Raw genomic sequence first — 27,335 nt, forward strand, 5'->3', positions numbered from 1 at the left:
TCGTCTAGAACAGGCTAAAGATATAGCCAACAGCAACCCAAATGATTCCTGGTTTCTGTTTGTTGGTATCGATTTCATCGTTTGCTGATTCTTTACCATACTGATGATGCTGGAAAGCAATTGCACTAGTATACTCTACTACATTGAACCTCACGATTTCAAAAAACTTTATTTTAATAATAGCAATTGTATAGTATTATTTATCGAAAAGTGTTTATTAAACATAACATCAGACAGACACAGTGGGCAGTAATATGAAATTCTTCCTTTGTTCCTTTGTATTGCTTCTCACTTAATTGTATTGTTGATTTGGATCATCAAAAACTGAAACAGAAAGTATATTACATTTTAGGAACATATTGTTTGTTGAGATAGCTATTTTGTACCTTCGCCTGGTCCCGTTTGTGATCGTCTGCATTCAACAATTACCCTGCGTGGTTCTGAAAAGCAAATTATCTCAGTTAAAAAATTAAAGATACGGAAAAAGAATAAAGCAAAAAATGATATCGATACCACAGATTAGGTATCCTATAAGTATACAGATAAAAATCTTGTCCCTAATTCGTGGTACGATAGTTGTTTTTTATGACGATGTGCAAACGAGTCAAATTTTCTGTGCGCAAAAATAAACTCGCATAAAATAACAATAAACAGCGTAATAGAGAGATATCGCTAAACCGAATAGCGTGCATGGACGTTAATAAGGCCAGGTGTTATTTCCTTTGCGTGAGGTGGTATTAACTCTCTTCATTTATAGTTATCGGATCGGAAAGAATTCTGATCGCGTCGCGTCCGCTATTTAAACTTAACCTAACTTTGAATTTAAAACTTTGAAATTGTTTTGTTCACTAGGTATTTTAAGGGCTAAAGTGCTTATTTCCAGTGCTTTATTGTTCAACGTCTGCCAGTGGGTTTAGGGCAACAAGCAACAAATTCTCTTAGAAGGGCTAAGTCGTCATCTGCTGTAAACCTAAGACTCTTTATAGGTTCTTTAGTATTGGAAGAGGTGGAATCCATATTTTGGGCCATATTTATTTAATTAAAACTAATCCCAGCTAGTTAAATATCAAATTACCTAATAAAACTAAAGTAATAATTCAAAACAATTCAAACATAACCTAAAATAAAAGATCTCGCCGGCCCAAGAACAGTTAACCTAATAGGGCTGCTCATTCAGCCAAAAATGTCCGCCAGGTGCATGCGAAAACTACTCGCTTTGTGACGTCATTGTAGCCCTTGTCATGGTTATTAGTCCTTATCCGGCAACCAATAAAACACACGTGCATTATTGGTTACCGAATGCAAAACGTGCATTATTTAGTTTATTTATTTAAACACCTTATATGAATGCAGTATAGAAAATTAACTGTATAAATGCTATTAAATACTCGGATAATGCATTTTTAAGAACAGCAGTTCCCAGCATCACCTTTTGCCATGCATTCTTTTTAGAGTACTTCCATATTTTGCTTTAAAATAATTAATAAACAAAATCGTGGGCACTTAGTATGCACTTTGTCACAATCCACAACACAAAATGAACGTATTTATACACTCATAGCTCTAAAACTTTAAAGACACCTTTTTCACATTTAAAATTGACAAAATAATTAACTCAAAATTTCTCAGCTGTTATTTTTATAAGTTTACCATAGGCAACTAATAATACACACTATCATGACAAGGCCACGAAGGCTTTGACAAGGGCTACAATGACGTCACAACTGTCAGCTGAAGCGCGGGAAGAGGCGAACGTACGTCTTATGAGGATGAGCAATCCTATTAGTTTATCGTTCTTGTCGCCGGCCGGCTCCGGTTGTCAAATACCCGCACATGCCCATTTAAGTAATTTTTAAACGTTATCAGAGGTTATTTAGAAAGAGCGTTTGGTGTAATTGATCCGCAAATTACGTCAGGCGGTAACGTTATTAGCGGGTGTTGCGTTAAAAATTGACTCGCGCATATCGTACTACGCGTAAATACTGGACGCTATTCGGTTTTCCGATATCTCTCTAATAACTGTGCCGGTCAGGCGCTGTGCACAATTTTAGAGGCCATAAGTGGGCGTGCTATGTGCGCAAACTAGTCACCTAACTAGTGCCCGATTCCGAAAATTGGAACCACGAAAAACAATAAAGAAAAAACAAAGATTATAATCTGTGTCGATACGTTAGGTTCAAATTACCTTGTGACATAGGCCCTTGTGGACCATATGGTATTTGGGGACCGATGGGCATGTGTTGTTGACCAAACGACTTAGGCTGTTGCCCACCGAATGCCGGAGGTTGTGGACTAAATGGCATAGTTTGCTGGCCTGGTGGCATACCTGCCACCGAAGTCCCCTGATAGTTTGGATAACTAGAATATTGTTCAGCCGTATTCTGTGACCAGGTACCTAAAATTGAAAAAAAACAATGAAATTTATTTTTTATTCTTTGAACCTGAAAGGGCACATAGTGGCTACCATATTTCATTATGAACATAGAAAATCCTGAATATTTTTCATATTAAAAGTGTTTACTGTAAAATTATTTCAATTATTTTAAAAGTGTTAGGAAGTAGATATAATTTGTGAAAATTCTAAAAATAAAAATAAAAAAGTAAATATTTTGATTAACTATAAGTTTTTTTTAGGTAAATTTTACCAGTATTATTGGCACTTTTTGAGGGGCATGGTCCTCCTTGTCTACAATGTAAGTTCATGGGCAGGGCATCACCAGGGCGTTCTGCATAAGTTGTTCTGTTCGCGTTCACCGTTGCTGTTGAATAATATAGCATTTAAATCATTTTTTTTCAGTTACTGCCCAAATTGTTGCAAACATAGATTTTTATATTATTATAAAAAGTAATAAAGACTGTTTTAGCGTTTAGGATAGCTGAACAAAGATGACACTTTGTTTTACTGATATCATTATAATGTATCTTTGTAAATAATCAAAAATGGTTTACCTTGTCCTCCAGGAGGCGGTGACATGGTCGAATTAAAGGGTGGAGCAAATGCTAAAATTGGAAGATTTCAAGACAATTTATTCTAAAATGTTTCTTAGTTATTATTGAACCAGATAGTTCAGTTTAGGTTTCAATGTGTAATATTTTGAGTTTTTTTAAAAATAATGATTAGAGCATAAAGAAAGTTAAGTTTCATTCAGGACCCCAAAATTAGTGGAATAAATTAGTGGTTTCTATTAAGTTTCATTCAAAACCTCCCAATTAGTGGACTAAATTAGTGGTTTCAATTAGCGTAGAAGTTAAAATTAGTGGTAGGAATTTTCAATTAGTGGAAGAAGTTAATAAACTTTTAACTTTTCCATTAATTATACTTCAAAATTTGCGACGAATGTCATTTTGGCCTTTGATTTTCATCTGTCAAGACAAAATTTGGTTAAACATCAAAAGTTTATTGTTATATATAATATAAATTCAGGTCAGAACGTCCTACGACGTTGTCCGATGCCTAACTTCCACCCTGTGCGATTTTCGCATCGATCTTCGGTCAGATTTTTCTCGCTCATCGACCTTCTTATTCCTTCCATCCATGTTTTCTTGGGACGTCCTCTCTTTCGTTTACCAGGTGGTATCCAATGAATGACTTGTTTTGGAATTCTTTCATTGTGCATTCTCTGAACGTGGTCGTACCATATTAATTGTTTTTGTTCTATTATCATTTACTATTGTTCCCTCTATTCCCATCTGTTGTCTAATGTCTTCATTTCTGATCTTATCCCTCCGTGAAATTCTCATTGCTCTTCTAATCGCGTTCATTTCTGTTGTCTCTAATTTCCTTTTATTCCTTTCAGTGAGTCGCCATGTTTCACATCCATAGAGTAATATGCTTTTAACTAGTGTCTTGTATATATTATATTTCCTGTTTTTTGTAATTTCAGTGCTCCATAGAATGCCATTTATGCATCTGATAACTCTTCGTGCTTGTATTACTCTGTTGTTTATTTCTCTATTGTCCGTTCCATCTCCTGTAAATATCGATCCCAGGTACCTGTAATCTTCACATGCCCTAATTTCCATATTATTGTCTAAAATAAGATTTTCTGTATTAGCTCCAATTGGAAGGTATTTTGTTTTTTCTGTATTTACTGTGAGACCCCTTTAGCATATTCTTCAATTATTTTCCGCACCATATATTCCATGTCATCTTTGTCGTTTGCAATTATGGCCTGGTCGTCTGCAAATTGCAAGGTCTTTTAGAAGTCAAGAAGTTTATTGTTTTATAAGCTAAATATTAGGCTTTCTCTATGGATACAACTGACTACTAGAAGCTGTTGCTAGGATATTCTATTAATTTTAATAGTGTTTTTTAGATATAAAAAATGATCGTAAACTCGTAAGAATAAATGACATTTGACACCAGTAATTTATTCTACTAATTCGAGGTTCTGAATAAAGCTCTACTGTTTTTCTTTTGTATGAAAAATTTAAATGATTACTATTAAACTGTTTTTAACTTAAGTTCTAAGATTACACACTAAAATCTGTATCTTTAATCATTCTATCCACAATTACAGATAGCTGAACAATACTTACTTGCGTTACCTGTGAAGAAATACAAATACAAAGATTAAATTTAAGAAAATATTAAAAGTAATATTAAAAATAATACTATACCTCTCGTAGTAGTTCCAAAACCACCTGAAAATATAAACATTTTTAACTATTCGTATAAATATTTTTATTGCAATTTACTTGATGATAACTTTTGTCTCAAATTAGGCGGATATGGTCTACCTGGTGGCAATGGGCTTCCACCATAGGACTATAAAAAGAAAATAATTTAGAAATATATTATTAAATCTGCCGTAGCAGGAAACAAAACAATTAAAAGTTAAGTTTTTTTCTCGAACGTCACAAAAGTATTAATTTATATCCCCCAACTCAAGAATCATACTTCTTCAGCTAATGATAAACTGCTGATAGACACATGCCTTCCAGTTCAAAAGGACCCAGTCCAGGAAATATTTCTTGTTATAATTCGGTTTTAATATATTCTTTTGAAGATAATAGTGTTATTTATTAATGAATTTATATTCCCCAACTCAAGAATCGTACTTCTTCAGCTAATAGTAAACTGCTGATGGACACATGCCATCCAGTTCAAAAGGACTCAGTCTAGAAAAGTTTTCTTGTTATAATTCGGTTTTAATATATTCTTTTGTAGATAATAATGTTATTTATTAATGAATTTATGTCCCCCAACTCAAGAATCATACTTCTTCAGCTAATGGTAAACTGCTGATGGACACATACCTTCCAGTTCAAAAGGACCCAGTCCAGGAATGTTTTCTTATTATAAGTCGGTTTTAATATATTTTTTTGATGATAATAATGTTATTTAATAACGAATTTATACCCCCCAATCCAAGAATCATACTTCTTCAGCTAATGGTAAACTGCTGATGGGCACATGCCATCCTGTTCAAAAGGACCCAGTCCAGGAAAGTTTTCTTATTATAATTCGGTGTTAATATATTATTTTGAAGATAATAATGTTATTTAATAACGAATTTATACCCCGCAATCCAAGAATCATACTTCTTCAGCTAATGATAAACTGCTGATGGACACAGACCATCCAGTTCAAAAGACCAAGTCCAATAAAGTTTTTTCGCTACAATTCGGTTTTAATAATATTCTTTTGATAGTAATGTTAGTTAATAATGAATTTATACCCCCCAATCCAAGAATCATAGTTCTTCAGTTAATACTGCTGATGGGCACATGCCATCCTGTTCAAAAGGAACCAGTCCAGGAGAGTTTTCTCGTTGTAATTCGGTTTTAGTATATTTTTTTGATGATAATAATGTTATTTAATAATGAATTTATACCCCCCAATCCAAGAATCATACTTCTTCAGCTAATGGTAAACTGCTGATGGGCACATGCCATCCTGTTCAAAAGGATCCAGTCCAGGAAAGTTTTCTTGTTATAATTCGGTTTTAATATTTTCTTTTGAAGATAATAATGTTATTTAATAACGAACTTATACCGCCAACCAAAGAATCATACTTCTTCAGCTAATGGCAAACTGCTGATGGATACATGCCATCCAATTCAAAAGGACCCAGTCCAGGAAAGTTTTCTTGTTATAATTCGGTTTTAATATATTCTTTTGAAGATAATAGTGTTATTACAACATATAAAAAATACGAACAAAACATAGACACATTCATCTTTACCGACTCGAGATGGGACATTGAAAAGTCTCCGAATTTTGATTCAAAACAAAAATAAGACAAAAATGTCGCAAAATTGTATTGGATTTGTAGCAATTTTGTCGTAAAACGTGAATGTTTCTGTCTTGTCGTTGTTTTGTCTGACTGGTCTGGACCCGGCATTAAACCTAACTTACTCTCTCGTTGTTCCTCATTATTTCCTTGTACAAAGTGGCGGGGTTTGGCCCGCCATGAGGCCCGAACCTTTTCGTGCTGCTCAGCCGTTGCAGCTTCGCCATCTGCTGTTGCAGGTCCGAAATTTCCTGCTGAGCGTTGGCCAGCTTTTCGATCATTTCCCTCATTTCCGCATCGGTGTTGCCCTCTGTCGGTCCGCACGCGCACACTCTCTCAACTAAAGATTTATTTTTGATATATCATTAAGGCGTGTTTTCCAAGTCAAGTGAATGGATCAAGTTACAGGAATTCAACTGACTTGAAAGTATAATTACGAGTTTACACATTTCATATACAGGGTGGTCCGAACTGTATTCCGGAAACTTCGGCACCATATTCTTCAGATAAAAATAAGTAAAAAAGTTCGTATAAATGTACTGTTTGACCAGCGGATCTGTAGCTACGGAAGGAATGCGAGAAAAAAAATCGATATTGCCACGTTTATCTATAAAATTGCAAAATTGCCAGACATGAACTATAAATTTAATAAATTTTATTATATATAATGTGTTTAGCATATATTCTGACGTATATTACTAAGGAATTTTAACGTAGTTCATATTGTTCGATATGTTTTATTTAATAACTTATTTCTTTCATTCTGTATAATCTGCCTATTATGAAAGTTGAAGATTTTCAACGATATCATTGGCAAACCGGCATCGCCGCGCATGGCCGCCTATTCATCGAACATGATTGGCGAGTACGTCACAGGATTTGTTACCACGCGGTTGCCATGGCTTTTACGCCTTCCATTCGCTTCGTTTTATCCCCAAGTTCACGGTCTCTTCTGAAAAGAGTAGGAATATTGAATACTATTGAAATATCCAGTGGCGGTGTCATTTTTTGATCATTATTACTTTATTTCATTATTTTATACCCGTTATCCCAAACTTTATTCCTATATTTTTAGTATATTTGATAATTAAGTTGTGTTTTATTGTTTTGTTATCTTGTTATAATGTTTTTCGTTCGTAGTTTTAATTATTAATTATCAAGTTTGATCGTATATTTGTGTTTTAAAACGAATAAATTTGTTTAGGGTAAGACGCTACATAGTCAGACAAGAGAAATAATAGCTAATTTATATAGGTAAGTTAATAATAACGTGGATGAAATCTCATTTGGTGTATTTCCTTGTGTTCATAACAGGGTTTGCGATGAAGAAGCTACAGAGAGTTCGCTTGAGTTGCCGCTTAAACGTAAACTTGAGCGGATATTTCTTTATACCGGAGTTAGCGTATCGGCTATAAAAAAATTCACACAGAAGATAAAAAAAAAGGTTGAAAACTAACCCCGATAAAATGATATCCTCTCTGGAAAGAAACGTCCACGTGAAACTGCTCAACGACTTTTTTCGAAGTGGTCAGGAATTTGATAAATAGATTTTATCTCGAATTCAAACTCGTCCCCACAATTAGAAAGCTTTTGCAAAAATTGCAGGAAGAATCGAATTTTCCTTTTGCAGGGAAACGCTTAGGGTTAATTAAAATCAAATGAATTTTTTGGCGTAAATGTTAAAATAACAGATAAATATTAATGGAGCGGCCCATTATATTGCAGAGAGAGATATAAATATATATACGCGAAATTCGAAAATATAGCCAAGTATTATCTATTTGATGTAACATATGGGTAGACAATGACCTAACCTTTAAAAACTGCTGGCGAAGCGATACCATATCTGGTGTAATAGGCAATATCAGATCTACTGATGAGTAAAATTATGTTTTGTTTGCAGGCTTCCAAAGTTAACTATTTTCAAGATTTTGTTTTGCTGGAAATAGTTATATCTAAAATTATGTATTATAGAAAAAAAATATAGTTAGTACAGATATATAAATAAATATACCCTCAAGACGTCTTGATCATCTGCTGATGGCAGACATGGTTAGCGAAACGTGCGTCCAGTGTAAAATTAAAAGTGTTTTGGTGTATTGTACTGATTTAGTGTTTATTTTGCTGTGTAACACCAAAGGTTCCAAACCCCAGCTGTAATTATTTCTTCTCTTATATTAACAACACAATAATAAAATGATTCAAAATATTTAAGGAGCTTTAATAAAAGCTTTTAGTGTTTATCTGCTAACTCAACAGTAACGATTCAAACAGCATAAAGTTTTTGAAAAAAATTATTAATCTGAGTATTATATTTATGATACACATTATTTTCATATAACACCGTACGCCCATGCCTATTTTATGAATGAAATTGGGCGTGTTTTGTTTACAACTGCGTTCCCCTGCCGATACCCCGTAGCTACAGATCCGTTGGTCACACTATATGTCCTAAAACGCTTAGTTTCGGAGATACAGGGTGGAGAAGTTTCATTTCTATTTCGATTTTTTCCTAATAATTTGTGAGCTAACGTCGATCTGTGGATGAAAATTGGTGTCTGGGTGTTTTTTGGCATGAGAAATTTGATTTTGATGTCAATATGACTCCTGCGTGTAGAGGACGCCACCTACATATTTTTTTAACTGTTTTGAAGAGTAATAACTTTTCATCCGTACCTGTATAAAACTGCTGTGTAAAAAATATACATTTACGAGGTTTTTTACGTAAAAAAGGTCTCTTGGTAAAAATCGCTACGACTAATAGTTTTCGAGATATTTGGAATCGAAATTATCAATACCTATCATCATTGACATAAATTAAACATATTGACTAAATAGTTATTAGACTGAAATCATAAATTTGAAATGTTTCTGGGCCTGGGGAAAATATATTTTCTTTGAAAAAATAAAATTTTTCCAAATTTATTAGTTCAGTCAAATACCTATCTACTAAACGTGTTTATTTTTTTTTGTCATTAACGACATTTATTGACTATTTCCATTCTAAATATCTGGAGAACGGTTGCTCGTAGCGATTTTTAACAGACATTTTTTACAAAAATAATCTATTTTTTCAAAAAATATATATTTTTTCACTCAGTAGTTTTATACAGTTACGGACGAAAAGTTATTACTCTTCAAAACCGTTAAGACACATGTTAGGTGGCGCCCCCTACAAATTGGAGTTATATTGACATCAAAATCAAATTTCTCATGTCAAAAAATTCCCAGATATAGTCTATAAAATGAATAACTTTGAATTTTGACCGTTATTTTTTACCAACATGACAAATATAAAATCCCTCTGTCAAAAAAGTTACTGATATTCTTTAAGTATTCTTTAAATTGAGTGCCTGAACGAATCAGATAGGTAACTCTTTTTACTTTCGTGAAATAGAAAAGGAAAATAATAAAACAAGTGACAGTTCTTCCTCTTCTTGCAAAAATCAACACAAAATGGCATAATTGTCAAAAGTAAAATGTCATCAGCTTTTGACATTTCTAAATATCAGACCAATGCCGTCTCTAATAGAACAGCCTCGGAGCGAGATTTATGACGTCACGCTAATTAGATACGGATTGTTGTAGTAGGATGTTGTAGAATACATGGAAAACATAATTATTCCTCGTATTTTTGGTTTGTATTTTAAAAATGATATAGTTTACATAAAATATACAGTTAATAAATATAATATATACCTATTTATAGTAATAAATACTTTGGCAAATAAACTATGAACCATACAAATGCAGCAAATGCTTTATAATATACAAATAATGAATAGGTAGGTACATAAGATAATGGGGAAAATGTAAAATATATTTTAAATTTCGAGGTTTGAAAATCGACCAAATTTAACAAAAAACATTCAATATCTACTAATAGTGATGTATTATTATTTGCATTCACAAAATTTATATGTACATATATTTTGCAAGTATCAATGTTCGAAAAATTATATTTGCAAATAATACAATATCATAGAAAAAAATGCGTCAGCGATGGCTATGAAATAAAGATCGCTGTCATTTTATAATGTAAAATTATTGTATAAAATTTTTGATTTTCTTGGGATTTAGGTACGGGAAAAACGCTGATTAAGTTTTCATTTGGGTTTTCATTATTTTTTTGGTTTAAAAAAACGTTTCGGCTAACATTATAGCCTTCATCAGTGTTGTGTCATATAAAAAAATAGTGTCGAATATAATCCAAAAAATTGCATATAAAATATTCACACCACAAACCACATAATGTTTACTGCAATTAATAAACTAATATAAACTTGTCAAAAGATGACCACATATTTTTAAAATTATTATTCTTAACACTAAAACTATCTACATTGACTATGGAGTACGATTTCAGCCATAGTCAAATATAAGGTATAATTATGTTAGCGTGACGTCATAAATCTCGCTCCGAGGCTGTTCTACTAGAGACGGCATTGCGTCAGCATGGCCGCAAGTTGCTAACCTATTAAAATTAACACTAGAAAAGCCCGCGGGAACTGTCAAATTCAAAGTTATTCGTTTCACAGACTATACCAATTTTTATCCAAATATTGAGGTTACTCAAGAAATTATTTTTTGGAAAAAATCGAAATAAAAATGAAACTTCTACACCCTGTATCTCCAAAACTACTATTTTAGGACTATTATACGGACTTTTTTACTTATTTTTATCTGGAGAATATAATGCCGAATTTTCCAGAATACCTACAGTTTGGACCATCCTGTAAGTCCTGAAAATCGACGCGTTTCTATGGCAATATAATTTCGTTTTCATTTTTTGATAGATTGATAGTGATAGAATTTTAATTAAAGCTCTATTTTTTCAAAATGTTGAAATTTGGGAAAGTATAATAGCGCTTTCACATGCGACTGACCGTCCGTCGTGTTTTTTCAAGATAGCCGTCGGACGGAGCAATAGCGCCCATGTGAAATTGTTCATATAAACTCATGGTACTTGCTCGAAGTTGCGGACGCTCCGTCGCGGACGCTCCGCTTCATCTGAAAACGCTGTAAACGGGATTAACCATTTTACTCGTAGAACAAACAAAAATTAGAAGTATCGGTTATTGGTAAAAAAAATTACGAACCTTGAACTTGGTCCTCTGGTTTTCCTTCTTTAGCCTCTACAAAAACATTATTTATACAGGGTTTTTCATCCAACTGTTTAATTAAAAGTTTTTTTGTGATGTGGATGTAAAGCTTTATTCAGAACCTCGCAATTAGTAGAATAAATTAGTGGTTTCAATTAGCGTACAAGTTTGTTCCTTTAATTTCATTGTAAGCATTCAGAACGTCAAAATTAGTGGTGGAGATTTTCAGTTAGTAGAAACAGTTACCAAACTTTTAACTTTTACACATAGACAAACAAATAAAAAGAGACTGACAAATCTCATGGTAAAGAGTGGGACCGCGGTCCCGTACTCAGAATAACAAGACTATGGCAGCACGTACGTCTTTATTGCTATCTTTCTTTATTATGTGTGCTTTATATGAAAAAGAAAGAGATAGATATAAAACGTATCGTAAGACATTATCGCACATTCTGGCTGGCGGAAAATTTAAATTAGCCATTATTAGTAATATTCTTTCATTCTGAAACTGAAAATTTTCACTTAAACTGATTTATTCCCTATACCACGTAAAAGGAACGTGGTGTGGGGAATAAATCAGTGTAAGTGAAAATTTGCAGTTTCTTTCAGAACGAAAGAATACTACTATTATAAGGGAAATTATAAAAAAAGCAAAAATTGTACTGTTTTATTAACATATTTATTTATACATAAAAATAAATAAACTTTTTATAATATAATAAAAAAAAATAACAGTGTTTATTCCACCCACCTACCAATTTTAAATGCAGAAGAACTGACTGTTGCAGGAAACGATCGGCCAATTTTTTTAAAGAGCATTAAAAATCTCATTTTCGAAAAAACTGCCTAATTGCGATAACAAAGAGAATATCCAAGCAAAGAAGACTTTACGAGAATCATGATCCTAAACCATTTTCAAGTTCAGTTTTAATCCTAAAACAAAAGTAAAATAGGTATATTAATAAAGTTTCTGGTTACTATAAACTAGCTATAAACTACCTACCCAAAAAATTAAAAAAATTAATTGTATTAATTTGTTATGTTAAGAGAGGTTTGAAATATTTTTGACACTACTACTTTTACTTTTTTCTTAATAAGATAATAAATATAATTACTTACTTTTATTTTACCGGGTGTCTTTAACATATCTATCAGAGAAAGGGAGCACCAATACATATAAAAAATAGATGATACTGGCTCCTGCAGCAAATAAAATAACAAATGGTGTAACCTAAAATTATAAGTAACAAAATATAAATACCTATATGGAACAAAGGAATTTGTTCCCTATCCATATTCATAAGTCAATAAAATGGAGAGTTTAGAAAAAAAGGTAAATCACCAAAAGAAAAATTAACAAACATGACGACATAGATAAATGAAACAAGTTTAGATTGGAAAGTGCCCATAAGGACAATGTAAACACTATTTGGCGCTATTCTTGCAACGGTCGCGACCCAAAACTTTTGAAAATTTCGGAGCGGTTCGGCTTTTTCCGGAATTATATCGCCAAATATTGTTTATTCAAATTTATTATTATTTTCGTTTAATTCTTTGAATAAGAAGACTAAGGAAGGAGCATATCAAAAATCTTAGGTACACCGCGATGGGCCTCAAATATGGCCGACTTAAATTCCGGTTTATCAGTGTCGTTCTAATTTTATTTAAAAAATGTAAAACTATGATGTAGGGTAGACGTGGGGTAGACTCAATAATTTGTTGTTTTATTTTACGTTAGTGAATAAATGTTGGTATTTATTAAAATTGTTATAAAAATATATAATTCTAATAAAAAATAGATAAGTTATAATAAGTATTTATTAACACAAACATCCGATACGCTACTGAAGCAGCTAAGTCAAATTAACGTATCTAAATTCCTTTGACATCTAATCTTTGACAAGTAATAAATAAAAGCTAAAATGCAAGAAAAATATATAATTTAGTTAATTTAAGTGAATTTCATAAATGATCGGTTTACTACACGTATGTCTATTATATAGTCACTTACTAGCGAAAAGTTGTTCCATTATTTCACTCAATTTTTGCCGAGATCTACCGCACGCTACACGACCAACTATTTTAGTCTTTTCGATAAATCGCGATAGTGTCACTGTTAATTTAAGTTCTGCCACAATTTCCATCTAGATTTACTACCTTTTATACAACTATCAGTAGTAGAATAAATAATAAATAACATAAAATCAGCTCCGTAAAGACTGACAAATCCACAAAATTTCAAATCAAATTCAAATGTGTCAAATGAATCGTCAAACAGAACTGTCAAGGATCCCCACCCTAGAGAGCTTTTATGGTGGCTTTTCCGCCCACCGTGCATGAATACATGGATAGCATTATGCTCCTTCCTTAGTCTTCTTATTCAAAGGTTTAATTTTATAAATAAAATATAGGGTGTTGCATACAAGAAACTTTATTTTATATAAGGACGCATGTATGAAATACCTAGGAAACATTGGAAACCGACGTTATGCCACGATCCACGATGGTTTTTGCAGTTCACAGTTCACAGCACAGCTTTTTAAGTTTTTAATGCCACTTTTTCACAATTATCACCGGCTGGAGTAAATAAAACTTGAATTAAACTCACAAGATAGCAATAATTACTTTGAAAATGGACGTTATAAACACTTTTCGGAATTTCTTTAATGAGGGCGGTTTAGATTTTGAAAGATTATTATGATTTTTGAAGATTCTGACTTTGACAAGAGAAAATTATTTCTGTTTTTGTTTGCCGTTGTTCTTAGCGACCGCTATAGCAGCGCCAGATCGCGTATAACGGTCGCGACCCAAAATAATTTCGCGATCCAAAATTTTTACGGGCTTTCCAATCTAAACTTGTTGCATTTATCTATGCATGACGAATTGTCATGATGTTGTCATCTTGGTTGTCATGATGACGAAAACGAAAGTCGATTGTTCTAATTTCTATTTAGAAATTACGTTTTATATGGCCGCTTCTTTCTCTCTTGTTATATTAGAATGAGATAGTGGGCCCAATAGAGGCAATGCGCAGATCAACATAAATAGAACGAAATTTTGCGTCCTGAGTTGCGCTACGGGAACGTTGTCCCTCTCTTTACCATTTAATTTGCCAGTCTCTTTTTATTTGTTTGTCTATGTTTTTACACTAATTATACTTCAAAATTTGCGAGAAATGTCATTTTGGCCTTTGATTATCTTCCGTCAAGAGAAATTATTGTGGTTAGCAATCAAAAGCTGATTATTTTATAAGCTAAATACTTTAAATATTAGGCTTTCTCTATGGATACAACTGACTACGCAAGCTGTTGCTACGATATTCTATTAATTTCAATTGTGTGTTTTATAGGCATTGGGAATGATCGTAAACTAGACAGTATAAAATGTAATTGAAACCACTAATTGCAAAGCAAAATTGCATTCTGAGTGAAGCTTTAGAGTGAAGGATATTTCCAGGTATTCTTTCTTTCTAAAATATTTTCCATTTTTTCAGGCATTTCCGATTTCCCTTCAGAATACCGCGTTAATCATTATCTAATATCTTGGACTACTAAAAATATTGTTATTCTGTGACTAACAATGGCTGATATAATGATTTTGAAAAAACTTTCTAGCAAATTAAAAAATATTTAAGAAAGAATGAACGTCTGTAATTGACAATAAATTAAAATATTCACAATTTTGTATCATAATTTACATTCTAAAAAGCTTTTAAGAAACTAATTGCGTGAAACACCCTCTATATTGATTAAACAATCATTATACACTGAGTAAAAAATAGCGTACCGCACGTCAGTGGGTGATTCTACCTATAAATACAGGGTGTCCCAGAAACAGGTGCAGATATTTTAAATTTGCAACACTGCAAAGTTTAGATACACCGTAGAGAAATCTCAAGTAACACTAAAAAGTTTTTTAAAATTTTCCGGAAAATGTCAAGAAAAATTTAAAATTTTCAATAATTTTTCTTCACAAAAAAAACCCATAGGCTTGTTTCTGGGATCGAAATATACCAGTTAAAATATCAGCACTTATTTCTGAGACATCCTGTATAAAAGAAAAAGTTCCTATTAACATACAGGGTGAGTTTCCTACAATGTTCTCTATGGGTATCTCGGAAACTATTGGAGATAGAAAGTCGGTTAAATTGGGAAAGAATTGCAGTTTTGTGGGGTCATAAACATGCGCTTTTCAGATTTTTGAAAAAGTTCATGGGTTACTAGATATTTCGAAAAAAACAAATTTCGGCTATTTCAAAAATTGTCCCTAATTCCATTATAAAAGGTTTCAGATAAAAGTTGTAGATAATAATATCCTGAATGAGACTGTGTTTTCCGTTTTTTTCTAAAGCCTGTCATTTTTGACATATGACACAAACATGTGTTTTTTTAAATGGAAGCCATAGTTGGCCATGACTTCATAAAAAGCGCCATTTTTTAAGCTTTTCACAGATATACACAATAACATGTTTTGTTTTTTAAATTACCGAGTTATGGCCAATTTTTGTCTTTTTTGACTTATTTCACTTAGTTGGCATGGTATTCTTACTCTATTATTAATTATAACATGTAAAAAGACAGAATATTTCATTAAAAGGTTCTTTAAAATATACATTAAACAAATTAAACTAATACTAATATCTAAAAAACTACATACACTTTAAGTTATTTACAGTTACACCTCTTCCTATCCATGAATTCGCAAAATTATTATCTAAATAATTTTTTACATGTCTTTCATTATGTGGGGGAGCTCCGTCATGTTGGAACCACTTTATTGATGCGCGGGTCTCCAAATTTAAATTCTCTAAGATGTCTTGTAAACCGTTCTCTAAAAAACTTTAGTAACGTTCACCTGTCAATGTATCTTCGAAAATGTATGGCCCAAGAACAGTTGATCCAATAATTCAACACCAAACATTAAAACCAAATTTAATTTGTGGTCTTCTCTGCTCTAAATTACGGGGATTTTATTGGGCCCAGATATGCTCGTTATGTCTGTTAAATAATCCACAATTAGTAAACCTTGTCTCATCTGTCCAAAGCACTTTAAATTTAAAGTCGGGGTCTTCTATACACATATTTCTAAACCACGTGCAGAACTGGTTGAGCTTATTGTTAAAGTTTTAACTACGATCCTCTGAGAAGTTCCCGCTTAACTGCAGCTTGGCGGGTTGATATTGAGGGATTTTGATCGACACACGCTAGTACATTTATCTGAGCAGCTTCATTTATCTCGAGATTTTTGTCTTTTGGACGCGCGAACATACCGAATTCTTCCAGGTTATTATAAATTCAGTTCTGATAACAACGACAATTGAACTTTTTTCCATGGCTAACTACGTGAAATTAGGCAAAAAATATAAAAATTGGCTATAACTCAGTAATTCAAAAAAAGAAAACATGTTATTGTTTATATCTCTGAAAAGCTTAAAAAATGGCGCTTTTTATGAAGGCATGGCCAACTATGGTTTCCATTTTAAAAAACATATGTTTGTGTCATATGTCAAAAATGACAGGCTTTAGAAAAAAACGGAAAACACAGTCTCATTAAGGATGTGATTATCTACAACTTTTATCTGAAACCTTTTTGTCTAAAATAGATTATAATGGAATTAGGGACAATTTTTGAAATAGCCGAAATTTGTTTTTTTTTCGAAATATCTAGTAACCCATGAACTTTTTCAAAGATCTGAAAGGCGCATGTTTATGACCTCACAAAACTGCAATTCTTTTCCCATTTAACCGACTTTCTATCTCCAATAGTTTCCGAGATACCCATAGAGAACATCGTCGGAAACTCACCCTGTATACGCTAAGATGCTTCCCGAGGAAATTATAGCCCTTGAAAGGATAGATAAAAATAATATATTCTGTCATTTTCTAAAAACATTCGTAACCGTTTTTCTTGTAAAATGTGGTATTCTTACACACATTTTAATGCCAAAGTGAATAGTGTAATACTCTGTTTTTTTTTCTCAGGAAGATTTCGACAGACAATGGCAGAAGAAAAGCAGATGACGTCCCATACCAATCTATTTATTTTACTAAAAAAAGTTTCTAATATTTTTTAAGTTTACATAGGATGGGTTCAAATATAAATCCGTCATGCGTCGTCTCCTGTTGTCTTTAACCAGTTTTATTGGTTTATTTCTATGATAGATCATATTTCAATTTTGTTGGTTTGACGGAACGATGAACGACAAACGGACGCCGATGCGTATGAACTCGCCTTTAGATTTTTGAGGCTTGTCAAAGTGTTGCCAAATTATGGGTTATAATTTTGTGTCAACTTATGTCAAATATCTGCGTTTTGGAAGATGATGCGTTTTGATTCGTGTTATTACGTGTATTTTGTGTCTTTTGAAGTCAAATGGAGGAAAAATCGAGGGAAAATTAACTGTAGACCCAGAGCACAGTTTATAGTTAATACTCGCTGCCCAGGTAGAAAGTCTTATACACCAATACAGTTATCATCAATAAAGTTTATATACCATATCGTCAAAGATAAGTGCATCTCGTATATGGTACAAGGATCGTACTAAACATATACTAAAAACTGGAGTAGCTGTAAAATATCGACATCACACGATAGGTAAATAATGTATTTTAGTACTGCAGGAAAATAATGTCAAAAGGTACTGGTTTAAAAAAATTAAGATTAAAGTTAATTAATCAACCTTAAGGTATAAAATCTGGTAATGATCTGGTAAAATCTGGTTATGTTGTTTTATTTATTCCTGTGGAATATTACACATTTGTGTAATATTGTACATAAGTTATATTGATAAATGCGGGAAGTTTCTTGGAGCTTGAAAGTAAGAAATAGTTCTTTTTATATTTTTCGGTATGTGGTGTTTTGTTCTTGTTTGTTTTATATTAACACAAACCATTTTTTTAAATAAAATAACTGGATTACATTCTTTCAGTAATCACTTGTCAGTCAAATTTTAAATATATTAATTTCCTGCTATGCGTACCAATTGTACCAACTTATTTCTTTGTAAAATAAAATAAACTACTTTGAAATTAAAATGACAGACACATCAATCACTGTCAATGATCTTGTTGTTGGACAGACTATACTTTCTATGACTAAACTCTTTCAAGGTCTGTAACTCCCTCATGTAACATCTTATGGCGCATGTTCATAGTAACTTTTTCGTTTATTTTTATCCATTGTATCACCCACTAGTCTAGCAAATTATTTTTCACACCCTGTATATAATAATTGTTTTCAACGATTAAGGAACTACTTAAATACCTTGCTCTTCCAGCCTTTTGGCTCTTATAGTGGCACAAACACAACTTTTAGTATCGCCCCCTGGCTTTGTAGTAGCACTAGGCTCCCTACCAGGCTGTGCTCCCGCTTTTGCTGTACCACTGTGAACTCTTCCAGGACCGGTACCACTAGCACCCCTACTAGGCGGTCCCACGGGTTGCAGGGGTACCACAATATTACTACTGTGTCCCTTACTAGACGGGGTACTACTTGGTTGGGTACTATCCGGACCAGCTTCCTCACTCGGTTCCGTCGGTTGTGGCTCTGGCACTAGAGACGAAAGTATACGAATTAAATTATTATATTATGTTCTTGAATCCGGATATCTATACAGGGTGCTACAAATTCGAGGTACGAGCATTGGTATCTCGGAAACCGTAATAGATACGAAGATGGTTAAATTGGGACAAAGTTGCAAAAATCAAAAAACTAATTACACATTCTCATAGCCACTTTATTAGGGCTATCTCATAGTACTTTAAGATTTTCAAATTAGCTGATAATTTGTGAGATACAGAGGTCAACTTAACTTTTTTAAATATGGACCTGCATTTTTTATTTCGGATTTTGAAAGAACTCGGTCTCGTGAGTACAATGATATGCCACACTTTATACTTTTTTTTTGTTTTGGGTACCTTAACAACAACAAAAATATTTATTTATTATTTTAAAAAATTTTAAGTACGACTCTGGTTTTTTAAATCATTTAATCTGATTATATTCATCGTAACAATATTGATTAGAGCTATTTAACATTGAATAAGGAAAATCGAGCGAATTGAAAGATTCAAATCAATAATATCCAAGTCAGCAATTTAAGTATTATTTTTAACATTTTTTATTGTGAATTTGAAATCTCAGTGTACGATCTAATAATATTCATAATACACACCCCGGAAAAGTCTAGGGATATTACAACTAGGGATATTACAATTTTATCCAGCCATCGTCAGTAATTTTATTATTTGCATTTCTGATATAATAAAATTAAAATAAACAAATAGTTTACAATACGTATTGGAAATAAAAAGCGAAATTTACCGAATTTTTCAAATTTACCTTGATTTTTATTGAACTCAAAAAAATACTGTGAATTAAAAAAAAGATAAAACCATTTTTACTTAATAAAGGGTATGGCCTCCTCTACTGTTCATTACAGCCCTACATCGTCTCTCCATGCTCCTGATCAGGTTGTCGATCTTGAGGTACAGCCTGCCACGCTGCATTCACGGCCCGAACCAGATCCCTACGAGTTTCACGAGGCATACCCATTCTGAAAATTCTTCTTTGGACCGCGTCCCATACGTGCTCGATGGGGTTGAGGTCAGGAGATTGTGCCGGCCAGGGTAAGATGTTTAATTGATGAGCATTGTTAAACTCACTTACCACTCTGGTTGTATGAGGCCGTACATTGTCATGCATGAGAATGAAGTTTCTCCCAAAATCCTTGGCATATGGTAACACGACAGGCTCAAGAATTAAATCACGATATGTGATTCCTGTTAGAAACCTTTCTAGAAAAACGAGATCGGTTTTTTGGCCTAACTGGACTCCTCCCCGGACCATAACTGTTCCACCTTGATAAGGGTGCACTTCCTGAACATGATCCAACCGAATAAGATTTCCCGGTTCTCTCTATACCCTAAGCCTTCTCGAATCCGGATGAATTCCAAAGTGTGACTCATCCGTGAAGAAAACATTGGCCCATTGTTCATTCGACCACTGAACATGATCTTGAGCCCACAAATATCGTACCTCTCGATTTCCTCTCGTTAAGGGTTGAGCTCTCCAGGGGCGTCTGCTTCTTAAGTTGACCTCTCTTAATCTATTGCGAACAGTGTCAGGACTAATGGTTACATTATGTCTTTCCTCGAGAATTAAACTAAGCTCTGGTGCTGTAAGAGCCGTCGGCGTCGAGCATTTAATTGTAAAAAATGATCTTGGTGAGGGGTAGTAATGCGATGTCGCCTTGTGCGCCTTTCAGCAACATCACCACTTTCACGGTAGCGTGCACTTAATCGCGATATTACACTTTGCTTTGTATTTAATGCTCTAGCTACGTCGATTTGGCGCATTCCAGCTTCAAGCATACCCATGGCCCTTAGCATTTCGTCTCTGTTAAGATGTCTACGCTCCATAATGTCGTTTAATACTAAACAGAGTTATTTGAATGAATTCTGGCCAGTTATCATAAAAACCTAGCCAGTACAGGGTAAATTCTAACAATTGATGCTAGGTGCTTTTTATACATTTGACAAAAAATGCACCAAACACTTCTGCAAATATCCCAAATTTAGAAATAACTAGTGCGACTACTTCGTTTCAATCGAAGTAGAAAGAATCGGCCTACAAATATGTGGTTGTTTATTCAAAACATTTATTTTTAACTTTAATAAAATGATATCCCTAGATTTTTCTGGTGTGTGTATTAATCGGAGTTATTATACATAAATCAACTTCTACAAACTAGTTTCTAATGATCTACATATTCGAAAGGGTTACCACCCTCCCTAATGCACAAATTTATTTATTTTATTTTTCTATCTTATTTATAGCTCTTTGAACATAACTTCTTGTTATAGTTCCGAATGCATTTTGTAGTCTTTATTGTAAATGTTGAAATGTATTGATTTACCTTTTATTAATGACGCCCTTTTAGTTATTGCATTTCATTTTCCGTATTCAATGTTTTACCCCACATCATTGTTAAGTTTGAAAGTTTATCAATATTGTAACGATGAATAGATTAAATCTTAAAAAAAAACAGAGCCGGACTTGAAATTAGTTTAAATAAATTACGTTCAAATGTCCGAAACAAAAAAAAAGATAAAAAATAAAATAAAATAATAAAATATATTAAGTGTGGCATAGCATTGTACTCAGGAGGCCGAGTTCTTTCAAAATCTGAAATAAAAAATGCAGGTCCGTATTTAAAAAAATTACGTTGGCCTCTGTATCTTACAAATTATCAGCTTATTTAAAAATCTAAAAATACTTCCAGATAAGCCTAATAAAGTGGCAATGAGAATGTGCAATTAGTTTTTTAATTTCCTAAAAAGTAACGCCAGGAAAAAATAAAATTGATTTTAAAAAAAATCCGGATAAGCAAAATAAAGACAATGGAAGGCCGAATTTCTTTTAGTTTTAATTTTAAATGGTTCCTTACTTGATTGTTCTGCTGGAGTTGCTTCAGAGGCACTACCTTCTTTGCTTGGAGGCTTTCCCGCCTCCGCATCTATTTCTTCGTTACCCTGTTCTACATTAGGAGCTTCTGCATGTGCTTCTTTGACCTGTTGTTGTTCTGAAGCTTCCAGTTCTTCCGGTATGATATCTTTCTCTAAAAGCCGTTGAAAATAGATTATATCGGATGTTTCTCAAAATTGACTCCCCCCTATAACTTTCTTATTTTTTCAGGTAACAAAACGAGATTCGGTATGTTAGTACATGACATAAATTAGGATTGATTGACATATTCAATTATTATCGTTCGGTTCCTGTTTCACCGGAAAGCACTACAACTTTTGATTTTTAAATGGAACCCTTGGTATTTATTTTAGCACCCTTGGTATTTCAGTCTGAATAGAATGAAATATCATATGTCAAATTTTGAAATTTTTGTTTTAAAAAAATCGTAATTTAAATTTCTACCTAGAGTGCTGTGGTTGCGTTAAAACCATTAATTTTTAATCAAGGAGCATGCTTATTGGGAAAATAGATTTGATCGTCTAATATTATTCATGTCTTTTCCGGTTAATGAATGCCATTTTCTATCAAATAATGCAAAAATCACCAAGGGGAAATAAGAATATAAAGATTATTTAAAAAATGGCGATTTTTACAAATCTAAGATTTGTCCGCATTCATGGGACCCAGGACACAGAGTAGCTTTTAACAACGCGATTTTAACAACAAAATTATAATGAAAGAAGCTTAAAGAAAGAGATAGCCCCTAAAAGAAAAATGAAAAAGGCATTTTTAATACAATCTAATAAAAATAAATGTATTGCTCATGCATCTGTAGATGTTAGTGATGTATGGCAATCGCTTCTTTGATTTTAAAGAACACAACATAAATAAACATAACATACGTAAAAATTAAAAACAAATTAAAAGATAATCGTACAGGAAGTTTGAAGCTTTTTATCAGGTAGTAATTGTTAATTTTAAAGTTTTAATTGATATAATGTCATTTTCATAGAACGTCAACGGTTTTTGTAGACGTATCTGTTTAAAAAAAACTAAAGTGTTCTCGAATAGTTGCTGCATATTAGATGTTTTAAATATTTTTTTTCTTGGTTCTTTTTGTTTTTTTTTGCTTCCGACGCGACGACGGGAAGAGATATACTTCTCGAAACGTTAAGCATTTTTTGTCCGTTATACAAATTTGTTTATTAGTAAACCACTGCTGACAATTAGTCTCCGTTAGATTAACGCAACAGTGTCACAAATTACCTATAACAGATGCGAAAGAACACCGAATTACGCGTTCAGGTTTCTGTGACCTTCAGAAAGAGTTCATAGACAATCCGCATCAATGTATAGTTTGGGTTATTATTTATTTGGGTGAAAATAATCTGCACCAATATGTTATCGAGGCATATAATCTCACAGTAATTTAATAGATTGCTCGTCATATTATATCAGTTCGTAAGAGATTAGGAAAAAAAAGATATTTATAGTATAAAAAATTAATTTTTTTAACAAAATTTAATTAAAGATGTGACAAAATAGTTACTTTTTTATTGGTTCTATCGGACTTTTTTGACTATATAAATCTTTATTTGTAAACTTTAATGCATAAAATATGTATTTTCAATCTAATAAATAATTTAATGATGTAAATAAGAGGAAATTTCTCACATGGGTGGTAAAATTCTATAGTTTTCATTATATCAAACAGCCTCTGAATGTTTTATTCAGTGCGAAACTCGTCAAAATTTAATATAAATAATTTTTCCATCCTGTAAATAGAATGAACAAATTTTTCCACTTTCATGATCAAAGGCTTTTAAATGAGTAAATAATTTCGAGTTATCCAGAGATTCGGATTCTTTTGCAAATTTTAGACAAATATCACATTCATGTATTTGAAGACCCTTTTTAATGATGTAGTCAAACATAATTAAAGGCATTTTGAGTTGAAAACATTTCTCAGAGGCTGTTTGCTATAATGAAAACTATAAAATTTAACCACCCATGTGAGAAATTTCCTCTTATTTACATCATTAAATGATTTATTAGATTGAAAATATTTGATGTATTAAAGTTTACAAATAAAGATTTATATAGTCGAAAAAAGTCCGATAGAACCAATAGAAAGGTAACTATTTTGTCACATTTTTAATTAAATTTTGTTAAATAAATTAATTTTTTATACTATAAATATCTTTTTTTTCCTTATAAATAAACATATTTGCATTCCATTCTAAATAAGATATACAAATTAGCAAAACTTAGAAATAACAGTTCAAAAGTTCAACAAAAATCCTACACGCGTTTTTAAAAAGAAACATATAACCACGCACTATGGCACTCCGGCAAGCGAAGACGACACGACATGGGTTTCCGGACTAAACGACTGGTGTATTTACACCACTCAATAGGCGTGTCGGGTTTGCCAAACGGTTTCCGATGCAGTCGCTTTCTTTCGCATCTGTTATAGGTAATTTGTGACAGTGTTTACAAGAAATAATTATTTTATTTTCTAGATTTTCTTACAGTGGCGAAATACCCATAAAACTTTTTTGGAGCCAATCCTCATTTATGTCATACACGAACATGCAAAGTCGCATTTTTTTATCTGAAAGAATAAAAAAATTATAGGAGTGAGCTACTTTTTAAAAAGACCCGGTATTATTAGCTACAAGATTTTTTTTAATTAAAAAATCTTAAATTTTATTAAAAAAAATTTAGATGAGTTGGCAATTATTGATATATCGAAATATTTCCATAAAAAATAGAAATATTACTCTTTTGTACCTGGTGCCACAATTTGTTTGTTTGAAGGTGTATCTCCAGTTTCATCGGTGTCGGAGGGTATGATAAATAAGACCTTAGATCCGCCCTTTTTGCTGGCATCACTTAGATCATCTCTGCCTGCTGGACATACTCCGCACTTGGGCTTGGTTCGAGCTGATTTACACACTTCACATGCCTCCTCGCACCTGAGCAAGTTTTTTTATTTGCGAATTACACAAATAGAAATTTCAGAAAAGTCTTTTTTTGATTTAAATCTTAATCGGACTTAAGTCACTTGATTTTAAGTCATTTTTCGAAAGCTGACTTTAGACTTAAAATCGTCTTTGATAGACAATTAAATTGTGCATCTGATTCACGTAAAATATACAGGGTGTTCCGTAGAAAAGAGCTTTGCAAAATCTATCAGAAAAAGTCAAAATATATAGGGTGTACCATTTAAAAATTTTTAGATTTTTTAATTTTAAGTAGTTGAAATTTAGAAATATATTTTGAACACCCTGTAGCATTTAACTAAAATATCATAACATATATCTTCTTTTTAATCTCTATAGAACTCTCATACCAAATTTTGGTATTCCAACTTCAGAAACAATGGTACCACTGACAATTTTTTGCCACACTGCAATTTAACATTTGTATAAACAAATTGAAATATTACAAAAACTATTAATTTTAGGTATAAAACGTTATATATAAAAAAAGTTATAGAATTTTACGCAGAATCTAAAAATGAAATAAAAAATAGGGTGTTGCCTTTAAAAAAACATATGTTATATCCGCCACACTTTTTTGAAGCACCCTGTATACTCTATAATAATTTTAAAATGTGTATCTTAATCTTCCCTATAACTTTTATATTTAACATTTTTTTGTAAATCTCGAAACAAATGAGATAATGGACTTTAGTCTATCGTTGACTCACCCTGTACATATCTTATCCCTATTATCTATATTATGATCCATTAACAATATGCAGTAGACACATACCACTGCAAGCTACTATCCAAAGTGCTGTTTCACATGGAGCGGAGAATTTTGAATAAAAAAGCGTGGTACAAAAATCTTGATATTTTAATGAAATATTTTGATCAATTTAAAATTTCTTGTTTGAAAAATAAATCGAGTGAACTGTCTCATATCACCTTTACTTTGAAATCAAAATTTCCATAAAGCTTTCTGGTTAAAATTACAATAAAAAATAAAGTAAAATATTAAAATAAATAAATAGCAAAAGTAAAATAGGATACTAACTCAGACTCCTGTGGTAGAGCTTTCCCCGCGTTCATACTAATCGTTATAGTGTTCATGAGGTTGGTGGATGCTCTGATGAACGTGACCATAGTCTCCATCATGTTGTTCCATGCTTGGATCTCTTCAGGCGTTCCATAGGGTGGTGTTATGCCATCCATTTCAGATGCATGTAGCTTGTGTACTGGAAAATTTGATACTTTGCCTGACAAATCGTTTTTATTTGGTTATTTACCGGAATATTTCAAGATTTTGACACATTTTAATGAGTTTGTCACAAATGTCACGCAGACGTAACGTGCTCTAGGTGTGATCTATGCGTCTGGTGTTATATATTTGGTGATAACTAATTACAGAATATGACATTTCTGGGAAAGAGATTAGGTGTTATGCCACTGAAGATATTTCTTTTTGTATATACATGTATAAACTTTAATTCGTATACTCAGTTTATTATAAACTTTAGTATTGGAACTTTTATACAGGGTTAATCGAAGAGTTTTTCTATCTTTAAAACACCCTGTGCACCATGTGCAATAATTTCAAGAGCAAATTTTCTTAAAACATTATTTTTCGGTCAGAACCAGGTCTTCTGAATATTTTATTTTTTTATTCATGTCAACACATGCCTTGGTTAATTTTTAAGAGCAAAATGAACTTGCCACAAACATTTTGCAATTTTTGTTATTATTCATAAGAACGAGGTGGCTTTGGTGATTATTGTTGTGTACGATTGAATAATATGGTTCTTAGTGTCGAAGATTGTGAAAAAGTCATTGATCTTGTTGAAAATGGCCGAAATTATGAATATATGCTTGGTCCTTGAAGAAGAATGGGAAAACATAACATAATATATTTGCAGCCTCATTAACAGTTGTTGAAAATGGCCGAAATTATGAATATATGCTTGGTCCTTGAAGAAGAATGGGAAAACATAACATAATATATTTGCAGCCTCATTAACAGTTGTTGAAAATGGCCGAAATTATGAATATTCGCTTGGTCCTTGAAGAAGAATGGGAAAACAAAACACAATATATTTGCAGTCTGATTAACAGTATGAACCTACGTCTTCAGACAGTTACAGCACACAGTTTTTTGTCTGTTTTTACACTTAATTATTACAGTTATTTTTGCAATGTCCTTAGTTCTGTTATAGTGTTACTAATACCGTATGATCGAAAAAAAACGGCGTCCAGATTGCTTGGAAATGAACATCAATGAATATTCCCCACATAATTTTACATATAAAATGACAGCGATCTTCATTTCATAGCCATCGCTGACGCCGTTTTTATTCGATCATACGGTATTTATTAAAACCAAGCCTGTATCGTTATTTTTTAATATTAGACTTAGTTCTGATTGAAAAATAATGTTTTGGGAAAAGTTACTGACGAAATTATATGCGCAGGGTGTTTTAAAGTTAAGGTAAAAAACAACCCTTCAATTAAGTACAAAATACTTACTAATCTTACTAATAATAAAT

At 32.5% G+C, this 27,335-nt stretch overlaps 1 protein-coding gene across 4 annotated transcripts; it reads right to left on the reverse strand.

Moving 5' to 3' along the window:
* Positions 1–139: 139 nt before the first annotated feature.
* LOC115889933 (translation initiation factor IF-2-like) lies at positions 140–26,168 on the reverse strand. 4 transcript variants are annotated; one of them, XM_030910033.1, is made up of 14 exons: positions 25,850–26,168; positions 24,599–24,783; positions 21,786–21,956; positions 18,602–18,889; positions 11,336–11,371; positions 6,362–6,576; positions 4,699–4,768; positions 4,621–4,644; positions 4,540–4,548; positions 2,950–3,000; positions 2,646–2,759; positions 2,186–2,395; positions 387–440; positions 140–324 (listed from the first exon to the last, which is right to left on the reverse strand). In XM_030910033.1, the coding sequence occupies exons 1-14, from the start codon at positions 26,005–26,007 to the stop codon at positions 293–295; spliced, it is 1,617 nt and encodes a 538-aa protein (XP_030765893.1). In that variant the 5' UTR covers positions 26,008–26,168; the 3' UTR covers positions 140–292. The 4 variants fall into 4 exon arrangements, with proteins under 4 accessions (XP_030765893.1, XP_030765895.1, XP_030765894.1 ...); XM_030910035.1 differs by lacking the exon at positions 11,336–11,371; XM_030910034.1 differs by lacking the exon at positions 4,540–4,548.
* Positions 26,169–27,335: the final 1,167 nt, after the last annotated feature.

The sequence above is a fragment of the Sitophilus oryzae genome, unplaced genomic scaffold (genome assembly GCF_002938485.1).
Source record: "Sitophilus oryzae breed Bouriz unplaced genomic scaffold, Soryzae_2.0 scaffold_857_pilon_pilon, whole genome shotgun sequence".
NCBI lineage: Eukaryota > Metazoa > Arthropoda > Insecta > Coleoptera > Curculionidae > Sitophilus > Sitophilus oryzae.

What these genes read in the sequence shown, in the direction of transcription:
- LOC115889933 (XM_030910033.1), bottom strand. Translation starts at nt 26,007, where the DNA reads ATGGATGGCATAACACCACCCTATGGAACGCCTGAAGAGATCCAAGCA. An exon ending in CAAAAGGCTGGAAGAGCAAG is followed by an intron (nt 11,372 to 18,601) that starts GTATTTAAGTAG and finishes ATGTTTTTGTAG; the next exon opens with AGGCTAAAGAAGGAAAACCA. An exon ending in ACAAGGGCCTATGTCACAAG is followed by an intron (nt 441 to 2,185) that starts GTAATTTGAACC and finishes TTTGCTTTTCAG; the next exon opens with AACCACGCAGGGTAATTGTT.